Genomic DNA, 25,425 nt, shown 5'->3' on the forward strand with positions numbered 1-25,425 from the left:
AACCGTTGTTGCTGGTTAAGGAGATTTGATTCAACTAGTGGCTGTTCTAGACTTTGGTCATTGCTGTTGAAACTACTTTTTTACAATCTCCAGTTCCAACAAGAATAGTAATTCACTTTAAGTTTAAACTACTTCTGGAGTACTTGGATCTAGTTTCATCAGCACTTTTTTTCCTATAAAATGCATTTTTTGCTATGCGTGATCGTTTTGGATCCTTAATAACTCAAAGCAGTATAACTACATTATAAAACTAGCTGCAGCGTCTCAAACCCTAGACGTTGTTGATCAGACCAGGCATTTCTACAACTGGCAATGCTTATAGAACTAACTGTAGCAGATCACTCAGTTTGACATTCCTGGTGGTTTACCTATGGCCTCCTGATGTTGGATATCCAACTCCTCCATGCCAGTGGAGAGGTTTGCATTCTCGTCCTGAGAGACGGCCACTTGTGACTCCAGCTCCTGTACAGTACGAGACAACCTGGCCAGCTCTGCTCTCAGCTGGGCCTACAACACAACACATTGGCTTGTTTGTTGGACCTTTTTATACATTATATTATATATTATTAGTGATTTGTCAAGTATTTAATCACCAAGTCAACAAATAAAAAAAATTTAATTTGAAAATCAGGACTCGATTTCATAGGATTTAAATTTGAGATTCCAAATTTCTATGTTTGACTAGAGTAAAGCCTCGACTAACCAAAATAAAGGGTCACCCCCGTTTCAATAACCAATTCGGATAAAATCCTTTTTTAATTCATCAATGTTTTGTCAAATTTGGAAAAAAATTTTGGTTCAAATAGATTTACAACAGTAGTTTTACAGCAGTGTTTAGAGATTTGCATTACATTATTTTACAGCTGAAAACTAACGCTCATGTTTGTATTTATTGTATCATGTATTTAATACGAACAGCTGTAATTATTACACATTATTCGTCTGTTTAAATAAACATAATCTTTTCTTCATAAGAAATACATTGGGATATTAATGGCCTTTGGGGCAAAGCCCAAATACTTTAATTGCAGAAATTGGTGAAAGGGGGCGTCTACACAAAAAATACTTAATTTTGACACATCGTTTGTAAAATTCCGTCCATTATTAACGGAGGAGTAGTGTTTCGTATAAATCGCCTTCACGTATTATATATAAGGATATTTAACTATGGCACTTTTTTAATCAGGCTAGCAAACTTTTGTACTAATTTAGTTCTTTTTTTGTGCTCCGCCCTTTTGTACTAGTAAAAATATCTCATATAAGACTTGGGGGTATTTTTTTACATATTTATTTATTATAACTGTAGAGATTCAAGTTTGTAGCATGTTTGGTAGGTCTGGTATAATAGTTTAAAAAAGTGTCTCCTTTATGGGACATTTTGTATAAAAAATAATAAGAACTCAAACTTTGAATCGGTTTCTGATGACATATTTTCTTTCTACAGCATATTCATAGTCTACTTCTACATACCCGCTCTTGTCTGAGCTGATTGTTCTCGTATGCCACACTAGAGACGTCCGCAGAGCTGGAGGTTTGTGGTAGAGTATTGTTGTCGGTCTGAGTGCAGCGATGGCAATCCCCTGCACTTCCTAAACATGCAGAGTAGAAATTTGTTAAATGTATCACATGCTACTTGAGTTGTCTGACAACATACATTCAAGCTGTTTCATATTTACAAGCTTAACATTTAAATCTCAACTCATGAAATATTTACCACTATTTCAAATTGGAGCTTTATTATTTTAACAATCTTAAAGTGATTACAGAGAAGAATTGTTGAAGGGAAAGGACTAGTTGATGATAATTAACCATCATCGAATTACTTCTGATGAAGAACAGAATTTCTTTTGAGACAGAAGTTCAAATGGGACTTATGTCTGACAAAGTCCCATTAAGAGTCTTCTTTACCCCTACGAAAACAATAAAAACATGCCTTGGACGTCCCTCGCTCCGGGTGGAATGTGTGAAGATATACTGTAAAGACTTTTTTCTCTTAGAGATTAATGTTGGTTCTAGGGCCCTCATACATGATATATCCAAGAAAATAATAATATAAGTACAAAAAAGTCTTAAAGTAACGTAAATTTAGTCACTTTTAGACACTGATAAAACTAATTATTTTTTTTCATTTTCAACCTTTTGAGGTATAAGAGCTCTAATATAACTACAACTACTATTCAACTACATTGATACCAAATTTCAAGAAAATCTGTTGAAAAACGGCCTCCGAAACAGGGGGACAAAATTTACATGTTTTGTCGGAGGCTACTTCGCTAATAATAATAATAATAATAATAATAATCGCTACTAGCCTTTTACAAAACTTGGCTCAGGCGGCAGATGAATCACCGTCGTGTCGATTTAGTTCTCGTGTACTTACGATGTTTTCAGAATGGCGTGCATAATGACCCCGCGCTACCCGCCCGTCATCAACACATTCCCCCCAAGGTCATATCCCCAAAACGCAGGGTGATGAAGACTCTTAAACTGCCTCAAACTTAACATCAAGTTTAAAGAGGGGCGGAGACAAAACTTAGCTTTCTATTGTCTAAGGTGTGACTATTGAAGTCCATCGTTAGTTGATAGACGAGCATGAATAAAAGTGTTTGTCCAACAAGGCTTTGTCTGGGGGGTTGAATACATCTAAAATAGTAGTATTTGCTGAGCAAGATTTGAACTAGCTCATTCAGCCACAACGGTAACCTGTTTGAGACCTTCATTAACAGTAAACCCTAGCATTCAATTTATTATCGAGTCCAAATCTGAGGCTGCAGTATAATACAGTTCTGCTAAAAGGGTATGAACTTACAATCTCTATGAAACAAAGACCATCTAAACCAGAATACCTTGTTGTCGCCTTTCCACCTGAGCTTGCCGCCTGTCTTCTGCCACCTGTCTTGTCAGTAACGCAACCTCCTTCTCTAGGCGGGAACAGTTCTGCTCCATCTATAACATAACAATCATTGAAAATCATTCAAACAAACAAACAATAGAAACAACTAGGGCAATAATTGGTGATTCAATGATTGAGGTTAAATAATTCAATGGCCAGTTATATATTTGGATAGACCAGTTTATAAGTTATGTTATAATGTTAAGACGCCAGCATAAATGTGGATGTAGGTGCATGTTTCCAGTCTCAAATGTTTCCAATTAAGATTTCAGAATATTAAAGAAAATTCTGATTTTAAACTCACCAAGACTTTTTCCTGGAATGTTTTCCGGAGACGACTTCGAAGGGACGAGATTTCATCATCGGCCTTGGCATCTTTGGGAAGATTGTCTAAGAAACAATAAAACATCGAATGAAATAACAAAATTTTCATATGTTCAACTGCTTTCAACCTAAAGCTAACCATATACATGTGTATGATACACTTACGCAACTTTTGTTATCAACATACTGCAAAGTTTTAGTAAATTATAGAGACTGATGTTTTGAGGCTTTGACAATCATTTAAGTATAAGCTATACATTTACCTGTTTTGATTTTGACATAAGGTATTGAATAAGTATTTTAACAAAAGCAATTCATCAATCCCAACATTGTTTTTTGCATAAAGTTCAATGACTCAAAACAACAAAAATTGTCCCATTAATACAAAAACAAATTTTTTGTGAGCAACCTAACAAATGAAGGGTTTACATAATAATAGTTCTATAAGTTATTTCTAGTATCTGTAATGACGATTAGTTTAACAGGATGCAAGTGTTACCTTGTCCCAGGAAGGAGTCTGCCCCGACCTCATCGAGTGGTACGAGCGGCAACTGAGACACTGGCACCTCCTCACACTCTAGGGTAGCCTCCTGAAATAAAAACACATTTAAATTAATTAATTGTAGCAACATCCGTGACCATATTCTGCAGTCTCGGCGTCACCGCTGGTCGTCTCTCGCTATCGCGTCTACACCGGTAATCTGCTTTTTCGGCCACTTTTCGGATGACCGGACCTCAGATAATCGACGCTTGACTGTTGGTAGTGAGATTACTGATACCAAGATCCGATTTTGATAATTACCTTAAAATGTGATGGCACAAAGCTTAATAATTTGCTATTGACTTTATATTAGAATTAAATACTCGAAGTCTGAAATGTAAACCTTCAATCAATATTAAATGTTACTGAATTATGAGTGGTAGACAGTGTTGGATATATGACTATGCCGTGGTTTAGGACTGCGGCGTATTGTACAATGTTGTATGATCGCTCGTGGCGACGATGATGTTCCCTTGATCGCAGGAGATGTTAAGGATTTGTCTTCAATCGCGGGGGAAAATTATGATGTCTCCTCGACTGCTGGAGATGTTCATGATTTATTGTTTCAGGAGTTTCAACTCCCCTGACTTTAAAACTTGATTTTTTAGCAACTAAACATTTTTTTCTACAATTAAAAAATATTTTTTTAATGTCTTTAAAAAGCTTAAAAACGTGAGTTTAGGAGATAAACAGCCTACAACCCAATTTTCCTAGCAATGGCTCCCTCCGAGCATCCGTGCTGGAGCCGCCCCTGCCTTATAAAATACAGTAATTTAGTAATACTTGCAGCTTATTAAATTTTTCCAATTCTACATAGTCTAGTTATGCCATCTTCATTCATTGAATATATAATTACATAGTAGTTCTCCACCCAAATCCACACATATTCCTACTTTTTTATATAAAAGTTTACAATTGCCATTGACTATTGAATACTGAAGTTGTATCAATAAAAAGTCAAAGCTATTACACAGTGCACCAAGGATTATAGTATTCCAATAAATGTATTCCTTATAGAGTTTTTCAAATCAACATGTGTGTAAAGCTTTTTTAACAAACCCCTTGCCTTTGAGGAAGCCCTATAACACAAATTTAAAGCAACCTCAAACCTTTTTATAAAACATCAAATTGCACACAGGTAGACCAGTTTGGTCTTGCAGCACAGTCACAGAGCATATTTAACTTTTCTAGTGAATGTACTCATTTAGGTCTACGAGTCGGGTTATAATAAAATACATTTATACAAAGAATGACTGCAAAGCACAAGAGTACACAATTAGTATCGTAACCATCCCATCCAGTCTAAAATATCCCACTATCCACTAACCAGTACTAAAATACAGGTCTAGACATGCATTGAATGCACTTGAAACGTAGGGTGAGGAGTTGCAAACATAAATAAACTATATTAATCCGCTACAAGTAAACAAATGTAATAAGTAAATGTTTCTAAAATCAGAGACATGTAATGTTTATCTCTTAACTATGCTTTAGTGTTAGGCGTAGACAAAATATAACCTTTCAGTTCAGATAACCTAGAACTAGCAGCGACTCAGGCAATTTTCAACAGAAGTAAACAGTTTAGAGTTAATCATCACCAGTTGTAGGTAGTTCCATATGTTAAAGAGAGAATGGCCGCCTATTAGGCTTGTAACAACAGTGAAATGTATAATTGAGTCAGAGCAATCGGTCCCAATTGTTTAAGAAATTGTTTCCTACCTTTGAATAGTTAATTTTGATTTTCACAAATGTTGTTAATATTTTCAATTATGTTTCTTACACTCTATGAACCCTACTATATGACGAAGACTGCCACAAAAAAATTGGGTTAATAGCCTATTTATTCAAATTACTAAAAATAAGAGCGGTGAAACACTTTTCACTCACCCGGTTTAATTGATTTTGTTTTATTGTTGTAGAGGGCGAGTGGGGATGTTTTTCCAGGGTCATGGGATAATATAAGATTTAATCTTTCCATTCAAACACTAACATAAGTATACGGCGAGGTAAAATGTACATTGAAGACAAACTCCATTAACATAAATACTGTATTGGAGTAGGTCTATTTCTCAGCCACCACAGATAATGCCAAATTAGAAACAATCCTACATTGCACTATCGTTCATTCCTTTTAAAAATAAATAAAAAATATCTGTCTCTAACATGGTCAAATCCAAGGCCTTCAACGAGTTCCAGCTTTGCTTATACTACCAAGACATATACGACCCGTAGTAGTATAAGCCCCACCATATTACTATGATGGCAATTTCACACACAGTAGCGTATAACAATTAGATAGCACACGAGTCAGCAAGTCTATGCACTCTGTGTAAACTTAATTTTACGCCATAGGCAGTTATAATACAAACCTAATTACTGTACACAAGTTTTTGAACCTGTTGTTGCAATTAGGGCACACTCACTTTTAGGGGGATTTGAGTAATTCAAAGCATGTATTTATAACATATCTACGATATCCACCAAACCCAATCACGTTTTTTTTTATAATTCTCTTTCTCAGTGCCACAACTGGACTGGCGTTCGTGGCAATGTTGTATTATACCAGGTTTTTGCAATGAGACCTTTTCTAATCCTCTTTAACGAGAGTGGCGATTTCATTTCAGCCGCCTTTTAAGGTTTCTGGAAGGTTTAATATCAAACCACTAGTCTATAGTCAACAGTGTATTGTAGGCACGGTATGGTTGTTGGCCTGGCGCGGTCACCGTCGTCACCGGTCTGTGTTTGCACACAGATAGGCGTTGTTTGTTGTACGTCTGCCTGTGCTGTGCCCGGTGCCGGACCAGAAACTCTACCTACACAGTCACAGGTTGGTACATAAGTTCCCAAAACGAAACGAAACTAACAATACTCGTACACAAAATACTCAAACGTAGGCTGAGCGTAATTGATCTCTCTATCGTCGATCAAATGGCAACAAACTCTACCGTATATTCTTTGTTAACGCAACCGTTATCCATAGGTCTTATATCTCAGTTGATTTAAACGTAAGTCGTATTAAAAGGATTATCGTGTTCGCGGGAAGCTATAAGCGAGGAAACAAGAGGTGAAGTGACTGGCGATGGCGAGCAGGTGGCTGCTACAATACGTTTGATTGTGGGACAAAGACCTTTACAGTGCACGTCACACCAGCTCCCCTCTGTATGTCGTATTGTACCAGGGTCTGTTACATATAAACATGTGAGGTGCTTACCCTCAACATCTTGGGTAAGCCGCGCTAGCTATCGATTTTGCTAGTTGATGTGGATTCCGTCATGGATCTTTGGTCTGAACTTGTTTACCGGCAGAATAGAGAACCCAAATAAGATTCGCCCTTCTATGGATGATTGATTTATGAATAAATGTTCACGATTATACGACAAAACTTCGCTTCTCATTTGGGCCAATACGAGAAAAACGAATCAGATAACGCTACATTACACGCTCGAATTCGAATGAAGGTAAACAAACAAGAAACATAGATGACCCAAGTAACAGAAGAAAGATAAATGTATCCTTTACATTTAAAATTAATTTAGCAATTTTACGTGTACTAGTGAAATTACCTGCTGTCAAGTGATTTTTGTGACCTTGAAAGGCGACCGGTTTCGATCCTCACGAGATCATCTTCAGGCGGACCGGCGGACGATGGGCGGACGTCGTCATCATCGTTTCGTTCTTGCACACACGTCGATAAGAAAAACATTGAGTCACGGTTTTACAAAGTACTTAAACACAAAACACGTAAAAATGACCAATAACTATTACCGATCGGACAAGCGGCGGGCGACACGGAAGTAGAGTCTAGAAACACGTTCAATCCCCAATCACTCGCTAATCTACAACAACTGCCCAACTATTTACAACCACCCATCTAACCATTACATAAACCACCATGAGCCCTCGCTTATTCCACCTCAAAACTCATAACCAAACCATACTACCTTTTCCCCACCAACAGCTGCGACAGGTCGGGTCGCTGATTTACAATACACATCTTCGTAGCACATTTAGCAAGGGTTCTACCCACCCAAATCTAAGGAAATGGAGTCCTATTTCAGCCCCAGAACCCACTGAAAATTCAGATCGTGTCTCGTAATTTCAAAACCGTGCTGTCCAGGAAATCCCGTACAGCGACCAAGCTTCACCAAGTGTGCAACAGTTTCTGTAGCAATCGTGACGGATGTTTAGCGAGTTGCCGAGTGGTGATGCAAGTTTGCACACTTGTAGATGTAGACTATCGACGGCTGTGTGTTATCAGTTCCACTCCTAGAGCCTCACCCGTAGCAGAACACCGCTGCTGATAACAGGGGAAAGCGACGACCGTAATACTCGTACACAGTTCACAACCAATAAAACTAAAAACTGAAGTTAATTCCCGAGTAGAACATTTTGCATGCGGCAATTTAACGATGCTTGTACTATAGACCTTGCTGAAAAGCATACTGAGCTGCACTGTTCAACATTTAATAATGACTTTCAAGTTGAACGTTTGCCGTATGGTGTATCCTGGGATCCTTGGAAAAACCAGCAGCTTTTGGATGGCTTGACAGTGTGGGCTATAATACTCTTTCTAAACAACTAGTTCATCAGTTAGTTACAATACTGCCCACACATTCATTCAACTCTCATAATAATTCGAATTCGCCTTGAAACACGATGTGGTATCAGCGGTGTATAAATCTATAGTATGCACGATGGAACCTGCCTCCTAAAACCCTTCATCTAGCTGGAACTGGTTCGGGCCTTAAACATCTTTGTCCAGTCCCTAGGTATACCAGGTTCCGCATACAGAGTACTATCTACCTTTTTTTATACTAGGTTAAAGAATTAATATTTTTCGTTCTCTTGAATTGTGACCATAAGTCGGAAGGCTAAAAAATCAACTATTCAGAAAAGATTTGAGTTGGGTCGGCGATTCTCTCATGCTGACTCAGTGTCTCGAGTGTGGCTGTTTGAAGGAAGCCGGGTCACGAAGAACTGTGACGAAGAGGTTATCAGTACGGGCGGAAACGCGATGTACAGAACAGGAAACGCCGACAAATGTAACGAACGACAAGGCACGTACGTGAGCTATGACGGCGACATGACGCATGCTTGGGTGTCAATCGACCACGACATGCAGGGCAGCGGCAGACTCTTGGAAAACTACTCTGAACCCATAAATGAAAAAGATTGTTCTTGAGTGAATCAAAACCAATCTCATAGTGACGTTATAGTGTCAGTTTAAAGAGAACACATAGTAGCCACTCACAGAGTATTTTATTACGGTCTAAAGTTAAAAGTTGTCCACTGGGTCTTGTATTAAGTTTTGTCACTGAGATAGTTGATGTAGATTACTATATAGTCGTATCAGTTTGAGTTGGATAAAAGATCGATTCGAAATCAGTAGACTCAATTTCTAAACAACGCTCTCTCAGTGGCTTATGCCAACCATAGATGAAGTAATTACGTCCATTTTGATTTTAAAACTGGTGACAACTTTATAACATTGGGATGGAATGTCTAGTTGTATCCTAGTCGCAGATACTGTGATCATTAGGTCGCTATCTGTTACACTCATTCACTTGATTCAAAGTGTTATAGTTAAGCAAGTTGCACCTTCATTTACAGAGAACCACACACAAATTTATCCTAGTAAGTGTTGGTTCTTGTCAGGATATAAGAAAACTAACAATTCACATTCAAACAAGAATACAGAAGTACAACTCCTTCCCTGTGGCATTCCTGCAATATTCACTTGCAATCCTAAATATATTTGAACACATTCAATTGAGTGATTGGGTACAGAAGATTTGGCCCCGGGAAATTTTTGGAAATACACTAAGGCATAGTCACATTGTAAAACAACTTCTTTTTGTGGTGATCATAAAAATGGCGACATTATAGTAAGATAAAACGCAGTATACTGCTGATTTTCAACAGTATACTGTATTAATGAAAGATATAAGTAAACCGAAACAAGCACAATGTTTATAAATTGCATTTACTTGTAGAACACACAGGTCTTATTTCTTTTTAGTTTAAATATAGACAACAAGTTGTCAGTAAATTTTGCTGCAGACGAGTGGTTTTTCATGATTAATTTCAATGTAATCTATCTACTCTTTGACAGTGTTCAAAACAATTACATTGTAATGGTTTATTTTAAATCACCTCTTCAAATTTGAATACAATGGCATGATAGACCTAAACAATAGTCTAATGATTTGTCTGTACGGTACGTAACTATAATCAATTGATAGATTAGGTACTTGGTGACTAAGCTTATCCTTTGTAATGTTTTACTTCGTTTCCACTCACGCCGTTACAAGTGTTTTAGTTGAAACACTGTCTCAATTTCTCTCTGCATATTAATTTTTACTCGTGATGCTCGTATACGAACATTTATCTCAAAGTATAATTAGCATATCATTTGAATATTACTAGATAGGTGTTTCTCTCGGCAAAACCAGTTACGCGAACCAAGTCTCGTGTTGATTAGTAGGGCTGGTAGTTGTATTTAGTATGACTTCTAAATGTATTGAATTACTTTGGGCATTTCTTTTACCTGCCTCTGTACATCCACTGATGGAACTATTCTCAGTGTCGTAGCGTGATTGAAGTCGCTGATGGCAGCCAACAGAACACCATTATACCTTTATTTATTTGCCGTATTGTAAATGTATACAGTAACAGTGTAGATGTTCCAAAAAGTGTCGAAATACAATTCGTTTATTAACTTGAGTAAAAGTAAAGCATTATTGTAAAATTGAAAGTAGCCTTTTAAACCAGTGTTGCTGACTAAACTACCTGTTTTATTACTGACCAAGAGCAGCTCGATTCATTTTAAATCGCCAATATTCACTAACTTTTCTAAAGGATTGTGATTGAACTGACGATGTACTGATAGCTAGGCGAGCATTATACTCATTACCCAGCTGCCCACATCAAACACGTCGTGAGGTTTCACAATATGAGTCAGTAGTTAGTGGATGCCATCGGTTCGAGTTTTGATGCATCGTTTGACAGTCCGGTCTAACCTCTACTTCCTCGTGGCCTTACACTCTATGAATGCCGTTAATAATGCATGAAGCGCCGTGTCAGAATAAATGAATAACCAACACCAACACTAATACACCATACACTGTACACCCGCCTGGGCCTGACAACGCCAGGATCAGCGATCTGAACACACGAGTCAGCGAGAGATTTGTGTTCGTTGACAGCATTCATCATTTGGAATTTATCGAAATCAATAAAAAATATAACTCTGAGAAACATTCAGACTAGTTCGCCATTTTATTTTTTTAGAAGAGATGGCATTTTGGATAAAATGTTTATCTAATTGAATTTTAAATCGTTTTTAAATAGTAGATGTCCAAGAATTGACATTTCCCTTGGCGAATGCTTGCAATCCAGAATATCGCCAAGATGTATTCTATTCCTGCTAATGTTTTATAATGGGTTTGTGGTATTGAATTATAAATCACTAAAGCTAGAAGCCTCCAGACATGTGTATTAACAATTTATGAATTTATCATAACTATACAATAAAGGCTTTCAAGAATGCTGAAAAAACTACTTATATTTCGTAAATTCAAGTCCATTGCATTGATCAAAAAGCTAATTGTTACACATTCGTCCGTTAAGTATCAGAGCTTTTGCTTTGAGAACCTTTTCATTAGCCTGCCACAAAACAATTGAAGCTAGTAAGTAACGCGATTTTTATTTACGCAGTTCTTTCAACAATAGGCGAGGTGATATGTTATCACTAAAAGAAAACTCCGCCACAACTCTTGAAACGCAAATTCCACAGCGTAGGCAGTAACGTGCGTTGCTATAGCATTATGAAACTGCTCACATGTGTATCGTGAATGTAAACACTATAATTGGAAATTGACGATTTGGTGCATATTGATGAGACTAATTAATAGGAATCCATCAAATGAACTAATTAATTCGATTGGGGGACAAATGTTTAGAGACAGACAATAGGAATAGCCGTTCACCGGAGTTCAGACTATGAACCGCAACTTAATAATTGCGTTTTGATACCTCTTCCTGATGAATTGCCCAGTTTGTTGTCATATTAAATACTTCTAGTCAATCTGGTACGACCCAGCGGAACTGCAATGGCTTGACACTTTGAATTTTCTTTTGGAAAAAAGATTGTTTTGTTTCGTTCAAGACTTCACAATACACATCAACGCAACATTGAACATAAGTTATTAATCTATTTTTCAACTTAAATTGCCACTGACATCTAGCTGCAAAATCCACGTGTTCTCATATCAACCAACAATTACAGCAAAGCAACAAACTTGGTAAGTTTCAGCCTTCATTTCAGATATTCCTCGCAATCATTTATCTAAGCATTTCTAGAGAGTGAACTGTGATAACATTACTGGTAAAAGGGGAAATTGATTAGTCAGAGCTTTTTATAAGATACTAGCTGGCCCGACAGACGTCGTCCTGTCCTGTTGTGGTTTTATGTCACATGCTCGTTCATTTTCAAGATGAGCTCGTTCGCATGGCTCAATCACGTCCTGGTTGAAGTTCGTTCGCTGCGCTCACTTGCCTTCAGGTTAGCTCGTTCGCTACGCTAACTCGCCTCCAGGTTGAAGTTCGTTCGCTACGCTCACTCACCTTTTGGTTGCAAATTAGCTGTTCTCATAAATTAAAAAAAATATAGTGCTGCACCCTGTTGGTAAACCTATTAACTTTTTAATGCTATTGAACATCACAGAATCAAATTGTTTAGCTGCACCAGCTGTTAAGATTCTTTAATTCCATTTAAATATGAGTACTCATAAGGTTAACATGGGAAACTCCAGAGCCACTGGGGCGGAGCCCTATTGACGGATCTGCACCAAACTTCACACAAACCATCCTTGAATAATGCTTAATAATGCCTAAAAGTTTCATTGCAATCTGTAGAGCGGTTTCGGAGTCCATAAAGGACAAACATACAAATATACAAACATACAAATATACAAATATACAAATATACAAACATACATTGGATTTTATATATATAGAATAATAATCTAACAAATATAGATAAAACATTCCAAAAATTCTCACTACTGTACAATTAGTGCAAATTCATGAAGAACCACAGCTATTGTCGATCTAGAATAACATTGTGAATATTGTTTTGTATTGAAGCGATGACCTGATAAATGGTTTAGAAAATGTAAATAAGGATAGTGATAGATAATCTAAATAAGAGTATTATCAAAGGCTGAACGTATCATACAACGCGGCTAACCATCAATGATTAACTGCTGTATTGAAGAACGGAAATATTGAACAACACATACAGTAATAAGATATGCACTATATAGTACAGAGCCAGAAAATCCTGGTCTAACAAATTTGCGATAGCACTTGAAAACCAAAAATTATCTATTGATTACAACTCCTTATCTTTCTTTCTCGAGGTCTATGTCAAGAGGTCATTAAGTTAATAGCCCTCTTCACTTTTTGCTTATTGTTACTCCTTTTTTCAGCTCTAAATATATATAATTTATTTGCTTTCAATGTTTAACATTCACCAAAGAGATTTGTTTGAGTGAACATAGACAGTGTTTAAACAAACTATCAAGTATTGGAAAATATTTGCAAACCTAAAAGTGATATTTATAAGAGTAATGTTTATCTTAAACAACTCCGGATCTTTTTAAGCAGTTAGTTGCGTTAGTTTAACCTGTCTAATCGGTGGTTTCGAGTAGTTATGCTAAATTTACACATTTTTTATGTTGTTGGTTGATACGAACGCACGGTATTTTAGAACCACTAATCGTATTTAGAAGGTACATCTCATGATACCTTGGTACGTCACTACATGATTTTCCTACGGATTCGTATCCGTAAAAACAAACTTTCAGACGACAAACCTTCTGTTGTTATAACTATCTGATACGGATACTGATTATCTTTCATAAATGTTTAGAACTTGTCAAGAGTAGCCTGTGTACTATCTACAACTAAATATCTTGTTTTAGTTTAATTTGATTATCTTTAGTTCAACTTAATTATTTGTTTGAAGTTATTATTTGTGATGTCAAGTTTATGTTTTATGACATATTGACGCTGACATTGCTCTAATCACGATAAAAACCGAGTTATTTGGATGTTTCGAGGCCTTAAAGTATGATCTCATTCCAGGTGAGAAAAGTTCCTACAACAAAACATACTAATAAAAAAATAAGGTGGAACATAAAAATAAATATAATTGCTGCGAACAAAGGCTCAGGGAAAAAATCAACTTGTTCACCTGTTGATGGAATCCGATTCCAGATCCCGAAACGTCGTGAAAACTTGTTACATTAAATCGTGGTGAAAACTGTCCACAACAATCCCTTTTAAATAATAATTACAGTATTGTAATTTGAAAACATACATGTAAATGGTGTGCCATATAGCTAAATTTTTAAAGAATCTCATGATTGTTACAAATCGCATATTTCAGCATACAACGGTATCCAATAACTACCGCATTCGTTGTAATTATTGCACAATCGTTCCAATAACACATCGAGTTACATCATACCGCCAAGTCATCACTCATCATGGAACCATCCATTAATAAGCAAATCAGCAAAATTCAACACCCCCGCCTCAGCAGATCGGCCCACTCAGCAAGACATACTGTTAAAAATTGTAGTGTTATAAACGTAATAGTCAATGCTTATTTTACCCGGCTCCGAGATCCTACTTTTATCCCTTGTTCGTTCGTTCTTCGTGATGTTCCAATCCAAAGAGCTGAAACTGGACTAAGACTGTTTTAGGACTTAGTCCTCTTCAGCCAGGGAATTTATCCCTTGGACTTTAGCGGAACATAACTGGTAAAAATATATCCTCTGAAATCTCGAAACCTTATTCGATAGGTTTCAACGAACACAACTCAATTGATCACACTGTATACTCATTTATACACAATAACCTCGATATTTAATGCCTCAGTGTTTAGTTCATTGAATTATTCGAATTTTTTTTCAGGCTTAGGTGATGGACAAAGCAATAAACACGGTTCTAGCTATTTTGTAAGCCGTATATCTTTCCTGTTTTCAAATGGTTACATCTCATCCAAATTACACATCAGCCAAATTATAAACCTGAAAATGCATACTTTAATAAAAAGATGCTAAATTTAATTTCATGTACTATTTTTAATGATAATAATCATTCGGTGATCAAAATGAATCAAAGATTTCATTTAGGTAAGCGTGGAATGATATCCACAATCCGTTACTTTGAATATATAAAAACTTGCCAATTCTCAAATATGCTTTGGATCTTCGCGACATCAGACATTTTTGTAGTATGTTACTTCCATCTTTGTTTGCTTTAGTTGACAGCAATATCGGCATTTAGTATTGCGATTACTCACGGCCATGACGTAGCCACACTTTACTGTCGTTGCACAACCTCTCATGCCTCATGCTGACACTGTGTGGTTGTACCAACTCTGTGTGCATTTCATTACTTGTACTATGTGTTATTGTTGTATGCTCGAGTTGACAGCAATATCGGCGTTTAGTATTGCGATTACTCACGGCTATGACGTAGCCACACTTTACTGTCGTTGCACAACCTCTCATGCCTCATGCTGACACTGTGTGGTTGTACCAACTCTGTGTGCATTTCATTACTTGTACTATGTGTTATTGTTGTATGCTCGAGTTGACAGCGATATCGGCGTTTAGTATTGCGATTACTCACGGCCATGACGTAGCCACACTTTACTGTCGTTGCACAACCTCTCATGCCTCATGCTGACACTGTGTGGTTGTACCAACTCTGTGTGCATTTCATTACTTGTACTATGTGTTATTGTTGTATGCTCGAGTTGACAGCAATATCGGCGTTTAGTATTGCGATTACTCACGGCTATGACGTAGCCACACTTTACTGCCGTTGCACAACCTCTCATGCCTCATGCTGACACTGTGTGGTTGTACCAACTCTGTGTGCATTTCATTACTTGTACTATGTGTTATTGTTGTATGCTCGAGTTGACAGCAATATCGGCGTTTAGTATTGCGATTACTCACGGCTATGACGTAGCCACACTTTACTGCCGTTGCACAACCTCTCATGCCTCATGCTGACACTGTGTGGTTGTACCAACTCTGTGTGCATTTCATTACTTGTACTATGTGTTATTGTTGTATGCTCGAGATGGCAGCAATATCGCCGTTTAGTATTGCGATTACTCACGGCTATGACGTAGCCACACTTTACTGCCGTTGCACAACCTCTCATGCCTCATGCTGACACTGTGTGGTTGTACCAACTCTGTGTGCATTTCATTACTTGTACTATGTGTTATTGTTGTATGCTCGAGATGGCAGCAATATCGCCGTTTAGTATTGCGATTACTCACGGCTATGACGTAGCCACACTTTACTGCCGTTGCACAACCTCTCATGCCTCATGCTGACTCTGTGTAGTTGTACCAACTTTGTGTGCATTTCATTACTTGTACTATGTGTTATTGTTGTATGCTCGAGATGGCAGCAATATCGCCGTTTAGTATTGCGATTACTGTACTCACGGCTATGACGTAGCCACACTTTACTCCCGTTGCACAACCTCTCATGTCTCATGCTGACTCTGTGTAGTTGTACCAACTCTGTGTGCATTTCATTACTTGTACTATGTGTTATTGTTGTATGCTCGAGTTGACAGCAATATCGGCGTTTAGTATTGCGATTACTCACGGCTATGACGTAGCCACACTTTACTGTCGTTGCACAACCTCTCATGCCTCATGCTGACACTGTGTGGTTGTACCAACTCTGTGTGCATTTCATTACTTGTACTATGTGTTATTGTTATATGCTCGAGTTGACAGCAATATCGGCGTTTAGTATTGCGATTACTCACGGCTATGACGTAGCCACACTTTATTGCCGTTGCACAACCTCTCATGCCTCATGCTGACACTGTGTGGTTGTACCAACTCTGTGTGCATTTCATTACTTGTACTATGTGTTATTGTTATATGCTCGAGTTGACAGCAATATCGGCGTTTAGTATTGCGATTACTCACGGCTATGACGTAGCCACACTTTATTGCCGTTGCACAACCTCTCATGTCTCATGCTGACTCTGTGTAGTTGTACCAACTCTGTGTGAATTTCATTACTTGTACTCTGTGTTATTGTTGTATGCTCGAGTTGACAGCAATATCGGCGTTTAGTATTGCGATTACTCACGGCTATGACGTAGCCACACTTTACTGCCGTTGCACAACCTCTCATGCCTCATGCTGACAATGTGTGGTTGTACCAACTCTGTGTGCATTTCATTACTTGTACTATGTGTTATTGTTGTATGCTCGAGTTGACAGCAATATCGGCGTTTAGTATTGCGATTACTCACGGCTATGACGTAGCCACACTTTACTGCCGTTGCACAACCTCTCATGCCTCATGCTGACACTGTGTGGTTGTACCAACTCTGTGTGCATTTCATTACTTGTACTATGTGTTATTGTTGTATGCTCGAGTTGACAGCAATATCGGCGTTTAGTATTGCGATTACTCACGGCTATGACGTAGCCACACTTTACTGTCGTTGCACAACCTCTCATGCCTCATGCTGACACTGTGTGGTTGTACCAACTCTGTGTGCATTTCATTACTTGTACTATGTGTTATTGTTATATGCTCGAGTTGACAGCAATATCGGCGTTTAGTATTGCGATTACTCACGGCTATGACGTAGCCACACTTTATTGCCGTTGCACAACCTCTCATGTCTCATGCTGACTCTGTGTAGTTGTACCAACTCTGTGTGAATTTCATTACTTGTACTCTGTGTTATTGTTGTATGCTCGAGTTGACAGCAATATCGGCGTTTAGTATTGCGATTACTAACGCCAAATCCAATTTATGCCCTTACAATATACTCAAGCTACCTGTGGACGATCGTCGTTTGGAGGTGGAGTGTTTTGGAAGTAAATGCTGATTGGACTTCAGACTTCACAGCAACAAACAAGTGTTTTAATTTCCACTATTATTTTTACCAAACTTTGTGGGAATATCTACAACTCATTCAATAGGACTGTACCATTGTAGAATTGTTCCATTAGCCTATGGTAATGTAAGCTCTAATTCTCCTGACGCAATCTATAACATAATACAACACTTCGTGGCATCGGTGCACAAGTGAGCTGCAAGAATACAAGAAAACACGACTGCAAGCTCTCTCGTTAACCATTGAACAAAACATCGTTAACTTGTAATGGACAAGGAACACATAAAATCCATATCATACTACAAAGTAAATCAAAATTACAAAACCAAGATTAATCCAGCGTCCCTTCACCATGCAGCCACTCCTCGTGTGAGTGAAGGTCGCACATAGCTACATAGTAAACGGCGATGTATGCTAATGTTAAGGCTACATGTTCATGAGAATGTTTCACACACTGCGATAAAAAGCTTTATTTCGATAACGAGACAAAACAATTTCCAGCAAATCGCACATAAACTATATAGGCCTACAAATCAATTACAGTATACAGTATGGACGTCATAATGCCTGGAGATTGTCACCACAGTGATACTGGTGATACACATATCAGCGTCACCGGAGATCCGTGGTTGTGGTGATTGTGATGTACGTCACAAGATAGTCACAATATCACACGCGACACGTTACAAACTAGCCTTTCTGTTTACAAACGCGTCTCCTCAACTTGTAGTGTTGTATATAACTTGTCACTCCCTTGTCACCAATGTCGCCAAGAATGAGCTCTCGAGGATGAAATACTCGGTGATTAACACACGGGACAAACAAGGTCGTGGAACTCCACGGAGAACACATCAAATACAACTCACATACAACTCTCATCAACGTAGATAAACGTAGGACATAACAAAGTAAACTGAATTATTCCACTAAATTTATGCAATACAAAGTTATTTTTCGAAGTCTCCGCCTCATCAAGGGTTATTAACATTTTATACTAGTAAAGAATGTTTGATCTTGTATATAGCTTCATGTCATTAGAGTGTTACCAAATGTTTACAGAAATTGCATTTTCCATTTCAAAGGAAATCGTTTACTGAACGTAAAGAAACACGTAATGTTCATAGATACTCTTATTAAATAATATGAAATCAACATACTAAATATTTTAAATCTGTTTAAAATACAGTCTTATCTATAAATGGATAGCCTATTTACTTTTGTGTGAACAGTTTGTACGGTAAGGGTAGTTAAGATATACGCCCCTGTCAATTTGTTATATATTCAAGTTCTGATGAGGTATTTCGTTTAGGTAAACAGGACAGTGTAGAACTCTAGAAGAATCGAATTAATAATCCGCAAATACTTAATATGAGTATAATAAACTAACTCTGCAACATATTTGGCCTACGACGTGAGCAAATATTTTAAAAAATCAATTCAAACTACTTCAGTCAGTAATTATTTTAAAGAGTAAAAATCGACAAACTGCTTTTAGGTTTGGACAAATTTAAGTAAAAGTTTTTTTTCTTTGTCATTTTCGAATTTTAAATTCTGTGAAGTTCCGTATCTTAATGTAGCTGTATCAGACACACTGTCTCACCCAAGCCACGATGACGGGTTTGCAGCTCCTCTCGCAGTCAATGATCCAAGGGACGCGGATGGTCCTGCGGACGACTCTCGGTGGATGTCCGGTGGATCTGGACCTACACTTGGACACCCTCTCTCTGGACCACCCGCACACCGGGACCTTTGGACACTTGGACTCTCCCGACGTCTCGCCGAGGTCGTACTTCCCCAACAGCAACGCGACAAGTGGATTCTCCATGATCCAACATGGCTCGACGGGGAACCATGGGAGATAGAATACGTCGAATACGGAAAACCACCTTGACAAATGGGAACGATCGCGCGCGTCAGATTGCGTTGTTTGGATATGATAACAGCTAACAGTTGCCGCGATACCGGGGACTGATGCTATCGACGTACATAAAAACTGAACACGTCGCTGTGGTGCAAATATTGAGAAATACTGAGGGAACGCTGGAGACCAGTTCTACAGAGCTGTGATTCTAGCACTAACTTCAGGTCTGCCACGGTCATCATTGAATAGATCATGGTCAAATTCCTTTTTACATTTAAATGCCATTTATTTCGTGTTACACCCTTTGATTGGAACAACTATTGTACAACGCTCACGAGGTCCGAGACGAGTTTATCCCTATCCAAAGGGGAAAACACACAGTATCTGAACAGGAAGAATCTTAACACTGGCATTATAGAGTAAAATGTACTACGGTATCTTTAATTTCGACGTAAGTACAATTCTGCCGACATTTGATGGATTCATTTTTATTTAAAAACTTAACAAAGGGCTTACAAATCTGAGAACATTTGTAACTGTCCACATTAAGGACAAACATATATTATTTTCCTAAACCACAAAATTGTGACTACGGACGGTATCGCTCAGATAAAGTTCCTCTACACGAAACTACTACAAGAATAGGTATGCAAGCTCGCTCATCCAACCGTGGGCTTCCCTTTCAAAGCGACAGGGGATTACTGTATATAAAATTAAGTATCTGCTGCGCTCAGAGAGCACAGAATAAAAATATTTCTATTCTGTGCTCTCTGGCTGCGCTTACGTATTTCCAACTGTGTTTAAATTCTTCTAAATGTTTAAATTCCGTATTTAAAGGATCCTGCTCAGTATCAAAATAGATATACCTACCCGCAAAGATTACACGAAACGAAATTGCAGTCATCAACAAAAAACCATCCCAACTTTATCGCGTTTACAGCGTGGCCCCATTTGGACAATGTATCCACCCCCTACTAAACTCACCTACCGGTACAAGAAGTCTTCTTTTTTATATCATTTAACGGATCAATATTTCGATACCAAAACACAGAATACTGCGAGTGTTGCATACATTTAATGGTAAAAAGAACCAAGAGGTATATTTTGGGTATCATAAGTTTTTTACACATCGATTTTGAGAGCTTGTCGTTTTCTAGAATCTAGATGACGACCCTTCAACAGTACTTTTGGTGCCTCTATCAAGTGCCAAGTGAGGAAAACAATTAAGTACAACGATTTTTTCAAATAATAAATAAGTGGTGGTTATAGACCACCTAGATTGATAATCAATGATGTGAAAGAAATTAACAAATTCAGTAATTTTCTACACAACTGATAAAACAAAATCTGCCTGTTGAAGGCCGAAAGATGTCTAATATATTGCGCCAATAAATTTATAACGTACGATAAAAGAATTACCATACTATTCCCAAATAGCACGCTATTTTCATTTACGTGGTTTTGTTGACCGTCATGTGTTTGTAATAATTATGAAATATTTTGAATATCCTGTGAAATAAAGCATGGTTTTAAGCAAATTAAAACTCTCACGACATTTTGTAATGCATAAGGCACTATAGAAACGTTAAGCAATTAGGTAGTAAAACCATTACCTAGCTAAAAGGGCAATTAGATAGATATGTGCAACATTTAAATAACGTCACAATATTTTCAATAATTCAGAACGAAATTATCAAACATGTAATGAAACTAGCGATGTATGTTGCAATATTCTGCACACAAAAGTGAAACGCCAAGTACTACAGCAGTTTACCTAGGTTTCTATTCCAAATATAGGCAAATTAACCATACTCATATATGCATGAGAATGCAAAAGCGTGAAATAAATGGTAGTAGTCACATTAATGCAAAATGCAAACATCCATCAATAATTAATTCATCCTTTCCTAATGTTAAAATAAGATACATCTCGTCCAAACAATAAGTGGATGTGGACAATATAACAAGTTTCTACTATTACAATGCTATTTTAACGTATGCGTTATCGCAAGAAGACCAAAGTGGTCTTCTCGAGTGCTATAAATAGTTGAATTACAAGTTAAGAAACAATCATATATCCTACCTGAACACCAAATCCTCACAGGACACTATCAACACTATCGTTAGTAGATGCACGGACTGAGTGAGACTGAGCGAGCGACGCCGAAGCAACAATGCCTGCCCCGCCACGACGCTGCCTTCTGATTGGTGGATACCAGCTGGGCGGGGCCAACCCCCCTCTATACACACCTGGTGATACCACTATCAGTTGTCGAATTTGGTGACTGATAAGCCCAAATTGGCGAGCGGCGACGCTGCGGGTTCAACGGTCGTGCAAACAGCGAGAAGGTTGCTTAACATCAAAGACACCGCCACGGCCACACCGGTTTGAAATTTGAACACTTGGAATTGAAGAGGAAACGTAGGAAGCTGGGGAAACGTGGAAAAGCTTGACAAAGTCACACAGAAGTGTAAAATAAAGTGTAATCCTGTGTTCCTGTCAAAGAAAAACTGTGCTCGTTGAATTTCGGTGAACTTGCTTATTAATTCTATTTTCCAAGCAAACTACACTTATTAGAAGTAACACTCTTGTGAAAAGTAATTGTGAGTTTGTATAAAACGTTACATCATTTTTAACATTGTCTAGGTGGCCGAGTGGTTAGTGTAAATCTGAAAGTCACTGGTTATATTTTTGTAAGCGAGATCGATTTTGAGACGATTTTTTAGTACAATACTGTTGAACAAAATGTCAACGTGTATACCAAATTTGCAGAATTGTGATCAAGGTATAAAGACCAGGGTTTGGGCGTTCATAAAAGTTGAAGACAAGGACATTTCTGGACAAATACTAAGTTTGAACAAGTCTTAATCTAATGATTCTCAGGTGGGATTACAGAGTTTCAGTTCACAGAGAGCTACAAGAACGACATTGATTCGAATGATAACATTAAATATTTCTAATTAACTTGAGCTTCTAAAGTGTCCAATTGTATGACCCTGTAGTAAACAGTTGATTTCACGTTGGCACCACACGAACGTCTTCATTCAGCAAACTGAATCCATTTTACAACTCTGGTGTTCACTAATTAACTACCCATGTAAAAAAGTACAATTCATTGGTTTGAAAGCTGTAAAAGATTGTTGAAACTCAGCGGATTGCTAAACGATTATGTGGCAGGAAATTGAGCGTGTAATATAATTGCTGGGCACGCTTGAGCCACGCGCAGCAGCCGTGGAGAGATGTGACGAGCGCGAACAATACAACGGCTCACCCGTCATTGGTTTACTACTTATATATTAAAACTTATATTCATCAACAATGGCGACGACTCTTCTGTTTGTTGTCATCTTTCAAAGCGTGATAATACTACATGCGTCGTACCAGGTCGTACTCAAGGAACAATTGGACTGATGTTTCGTATACTGAAGTTTTAAACGTTCTCAATTGCAGATAGTCACCTATGTGAATCGTCTGGTACGTTTCTGATATGATTTATGTCGTTTACAATTTAGTCATCGTTGATTCACTTACTGTTTAGCCTAATAAAACCCATCTGTTTACACACACCATCTGCTTGTGGAAACCAAAAGGTTGGTAAAGCGCAACTGCACACGTATTCGTTACAAGGCAAAAAGGTGGTTCGTATTAAACTATAAACTGTGTCCCTTAGTTGCCATTGGCTGTATGGGCTATTAACTAACACTCCTGAACATCTCCTCAAGGCATGATCGCGCCACTCATCCTACTCTCATTTCCATTTATACTTGGTTTAAAATACCTACCTTCGAATGGTCGCCGTTTCAGTTTAAAGTATTTAAACAGTACCCAAAGATTCACAACTTTTACACCTTTCAAGGATAATTGGGGGGTAGCTCCCCCCATTCCCCCCTTGGGCGACGTCTCCAAAGAGTGTAGGGTTTTCGGCCAATGGTCGTAAATTCAGGGGCCATATTTATATAATCTAACTTAACATAACCTAACCAACCTAACCAAACTTCTATATGCTGATTAGGGCCAGAGGTGCTCCGTTTTCCCAAAGACACACACAGAGACGCAGGTGTCTGCGACGTCAACAACGGCCATTATATCATTTCCGGCACGGGTCACAGACAGAATCATCCGTCACTATAGGCCCTACCACCTTGTCAACTGTACACTACCATCCAGTTGTCCAACAAGTCACCGATTTGTTTGTTTATGAGGGAGAGTCAACGGCAAGAGTCATCATCCCGTGTATGTGGCCGTATACATCTTTGCTTATACAAGTGTTCTCTTTCTATTTGGCTTTAAACTATATATCTTGACCACACAAACAGTCGCATGGTCTTATTTTTCTGCCTGTGCATTTCGGTTCCGAGATAGCAAAAAGTATTTAGTTTTCTGTAACTAAAATACTCTCAAGCATGAGTTTACTGCGCTCGAAATATTCGTAAAATTCAGATCAATAGAGCGTTACATAGGTAATTCCATAATGGAGTGCCTACTCCTTTAATCTATGATACGAGTACTTCTTATCACAAAAATTAACTCCACCATGAGTTTACCGATGGTAATATTTGCAAAATTCAAGTCGCTAGAGCGTTATACAGGTAATTCTAATAAATAATACACTCGAAAAGGATTTTACTGCGCTCGGAATATTCGAAAATTCAAATCTAGCTATAAAACAAAGCAAGCTTTTTACCATGAAAGAGACACTCAAACACGAGCTTTACTGCACTTGGAATATTGGCAAAATTCAAATGGCTATAGATATACCTAGGTATTTCCAAGGTTTGCTGTGTATAGCAGTCTGTAGTGTAAGTACCGGAAGTATATTTCTACAAGAGTCAGACAGTTGCATAATGAAATCGAGGTCGTCTACAGCGCGTCGCATCAGCGCATTGTTGTCGCTCGTCAGACGCGCGTGGCTAGAGTACTACGTCACAAATCTACTGTACAAGCTTCAGTATCCAATAGTCAATGGTAGAAGTTATGAAACTGGCGTAAATGTAATGCATGTGACGATAATCTTTAAGATTTAACCAAACAGTTGGGCATGATTAGTTTTACCCAAAAATTAATTAATCATGGTAGCTTTGTTACAGACCAACATCAGCTGTTTCTTAACCAGGAAATAAAAAAAAATTTGAATCCAGATTCAAACCATAAAAATTGAAATGTTTCCCGTACCAAACCGTTGACCAACTTCATATGTGAGCACTAAACCTACCCGGCTTTAATGGTGGCCATTGGATTGAGCAATTATAATTTAACAATTTCCATAATATTACCACCAGACTTTAGAGTAAACATTACAGATTATATAGTCTGTCATATTACGCTATACGAATTGTGAGTTCTGACATTAACCTGTGGGTACTTTCGTTTATACGAAGGCCACTTATCGTACAGCGCGCTGCGGCGGTTAGGTTAGGTTAATTTATATGTGCATGTTTCGAAATGATACAAATTGAAAATGTTGTTCGCAATATACCTCATAATACTCTGAGTCAGGTCTGATGATGACTATGTCCTTTCGGAGAGATCCTTTCCAAATAGATTTGGAAGTTCAAATTAATCACGGTAGAGTCTTCAAACAAATACAAAACTATTGTATGATTTTATGTATAGTATGACATTTGCATATGTTAATGTTGAACGAAACTCATAGTTTCTGCATGTCCTTCACAAGTTAGTAGGGACTTTCTGTGTTTTATACCCATTTATACCTCACAGTGGAGTACAGAGGTGCGCACCAGTCACAAGACACAAGTAAGTGGCATATTTATATCGCTGTATTTGTCCAGGTGTGACGGCTAGGCCCACAACCACAACGCTACAGACTACAGAATACC

General features: G+C 38.0%; 1 protein-coding gene across 1 annotated transcript in view; it reads right to left on the minus strand.

Annotated features, from left to right (window-relative positions):
* Positions 1-25,425, minus strand: part of LOC129000542 (thyroid receptor-interacting protein 11-like) — a 67,803-nt gene that overhangs the window by 19,647 nt on the left and 22,731 nt on the right. Inside the window, exons 4-8 of the mRNA XM_054427504.1 lie at positions 3,717-3,807; positions 3,198-3,283; positions 2,847-2,946; positions 1,471-1,589; positions 369-507 (exon numbers count right to left, since the gene is read on the minus strand). Coding sequence (XP_054283479.1) covers positions 369-507; positions 1,471-1,589; positions 2,847-2,946; positions 3,198-3,283; positions 3,717-3,807 — 535 coding nt within the window. The remainder of the gene's footprint in view (positions 1-368; positions 508-1,470; positions 1,590-2,846; positions 2,947-3,197; positions 3,284-3,716; positions 3,808-25,425) is intronic.

The sequence above is a fragment of the Macrosteles quadrilineatus genome, unplaced genomic scaffold (assembly GCF_028750875.1).
Source record: "Macrosteles quadrilineatus isolate MER2022 unplaced genomic scaffold, UCM_ALF_1.0 Scaffold_8__2_contigs__length_117827958, whole genome shotgun sequence".
Classification (NCBI taxonomy): Eukaryota; Metazoa; Arthropoda; class Insecta; order Hemiptera; family Cicadellidae; genus Macrosteles; species Macrosteles quadrilineatus.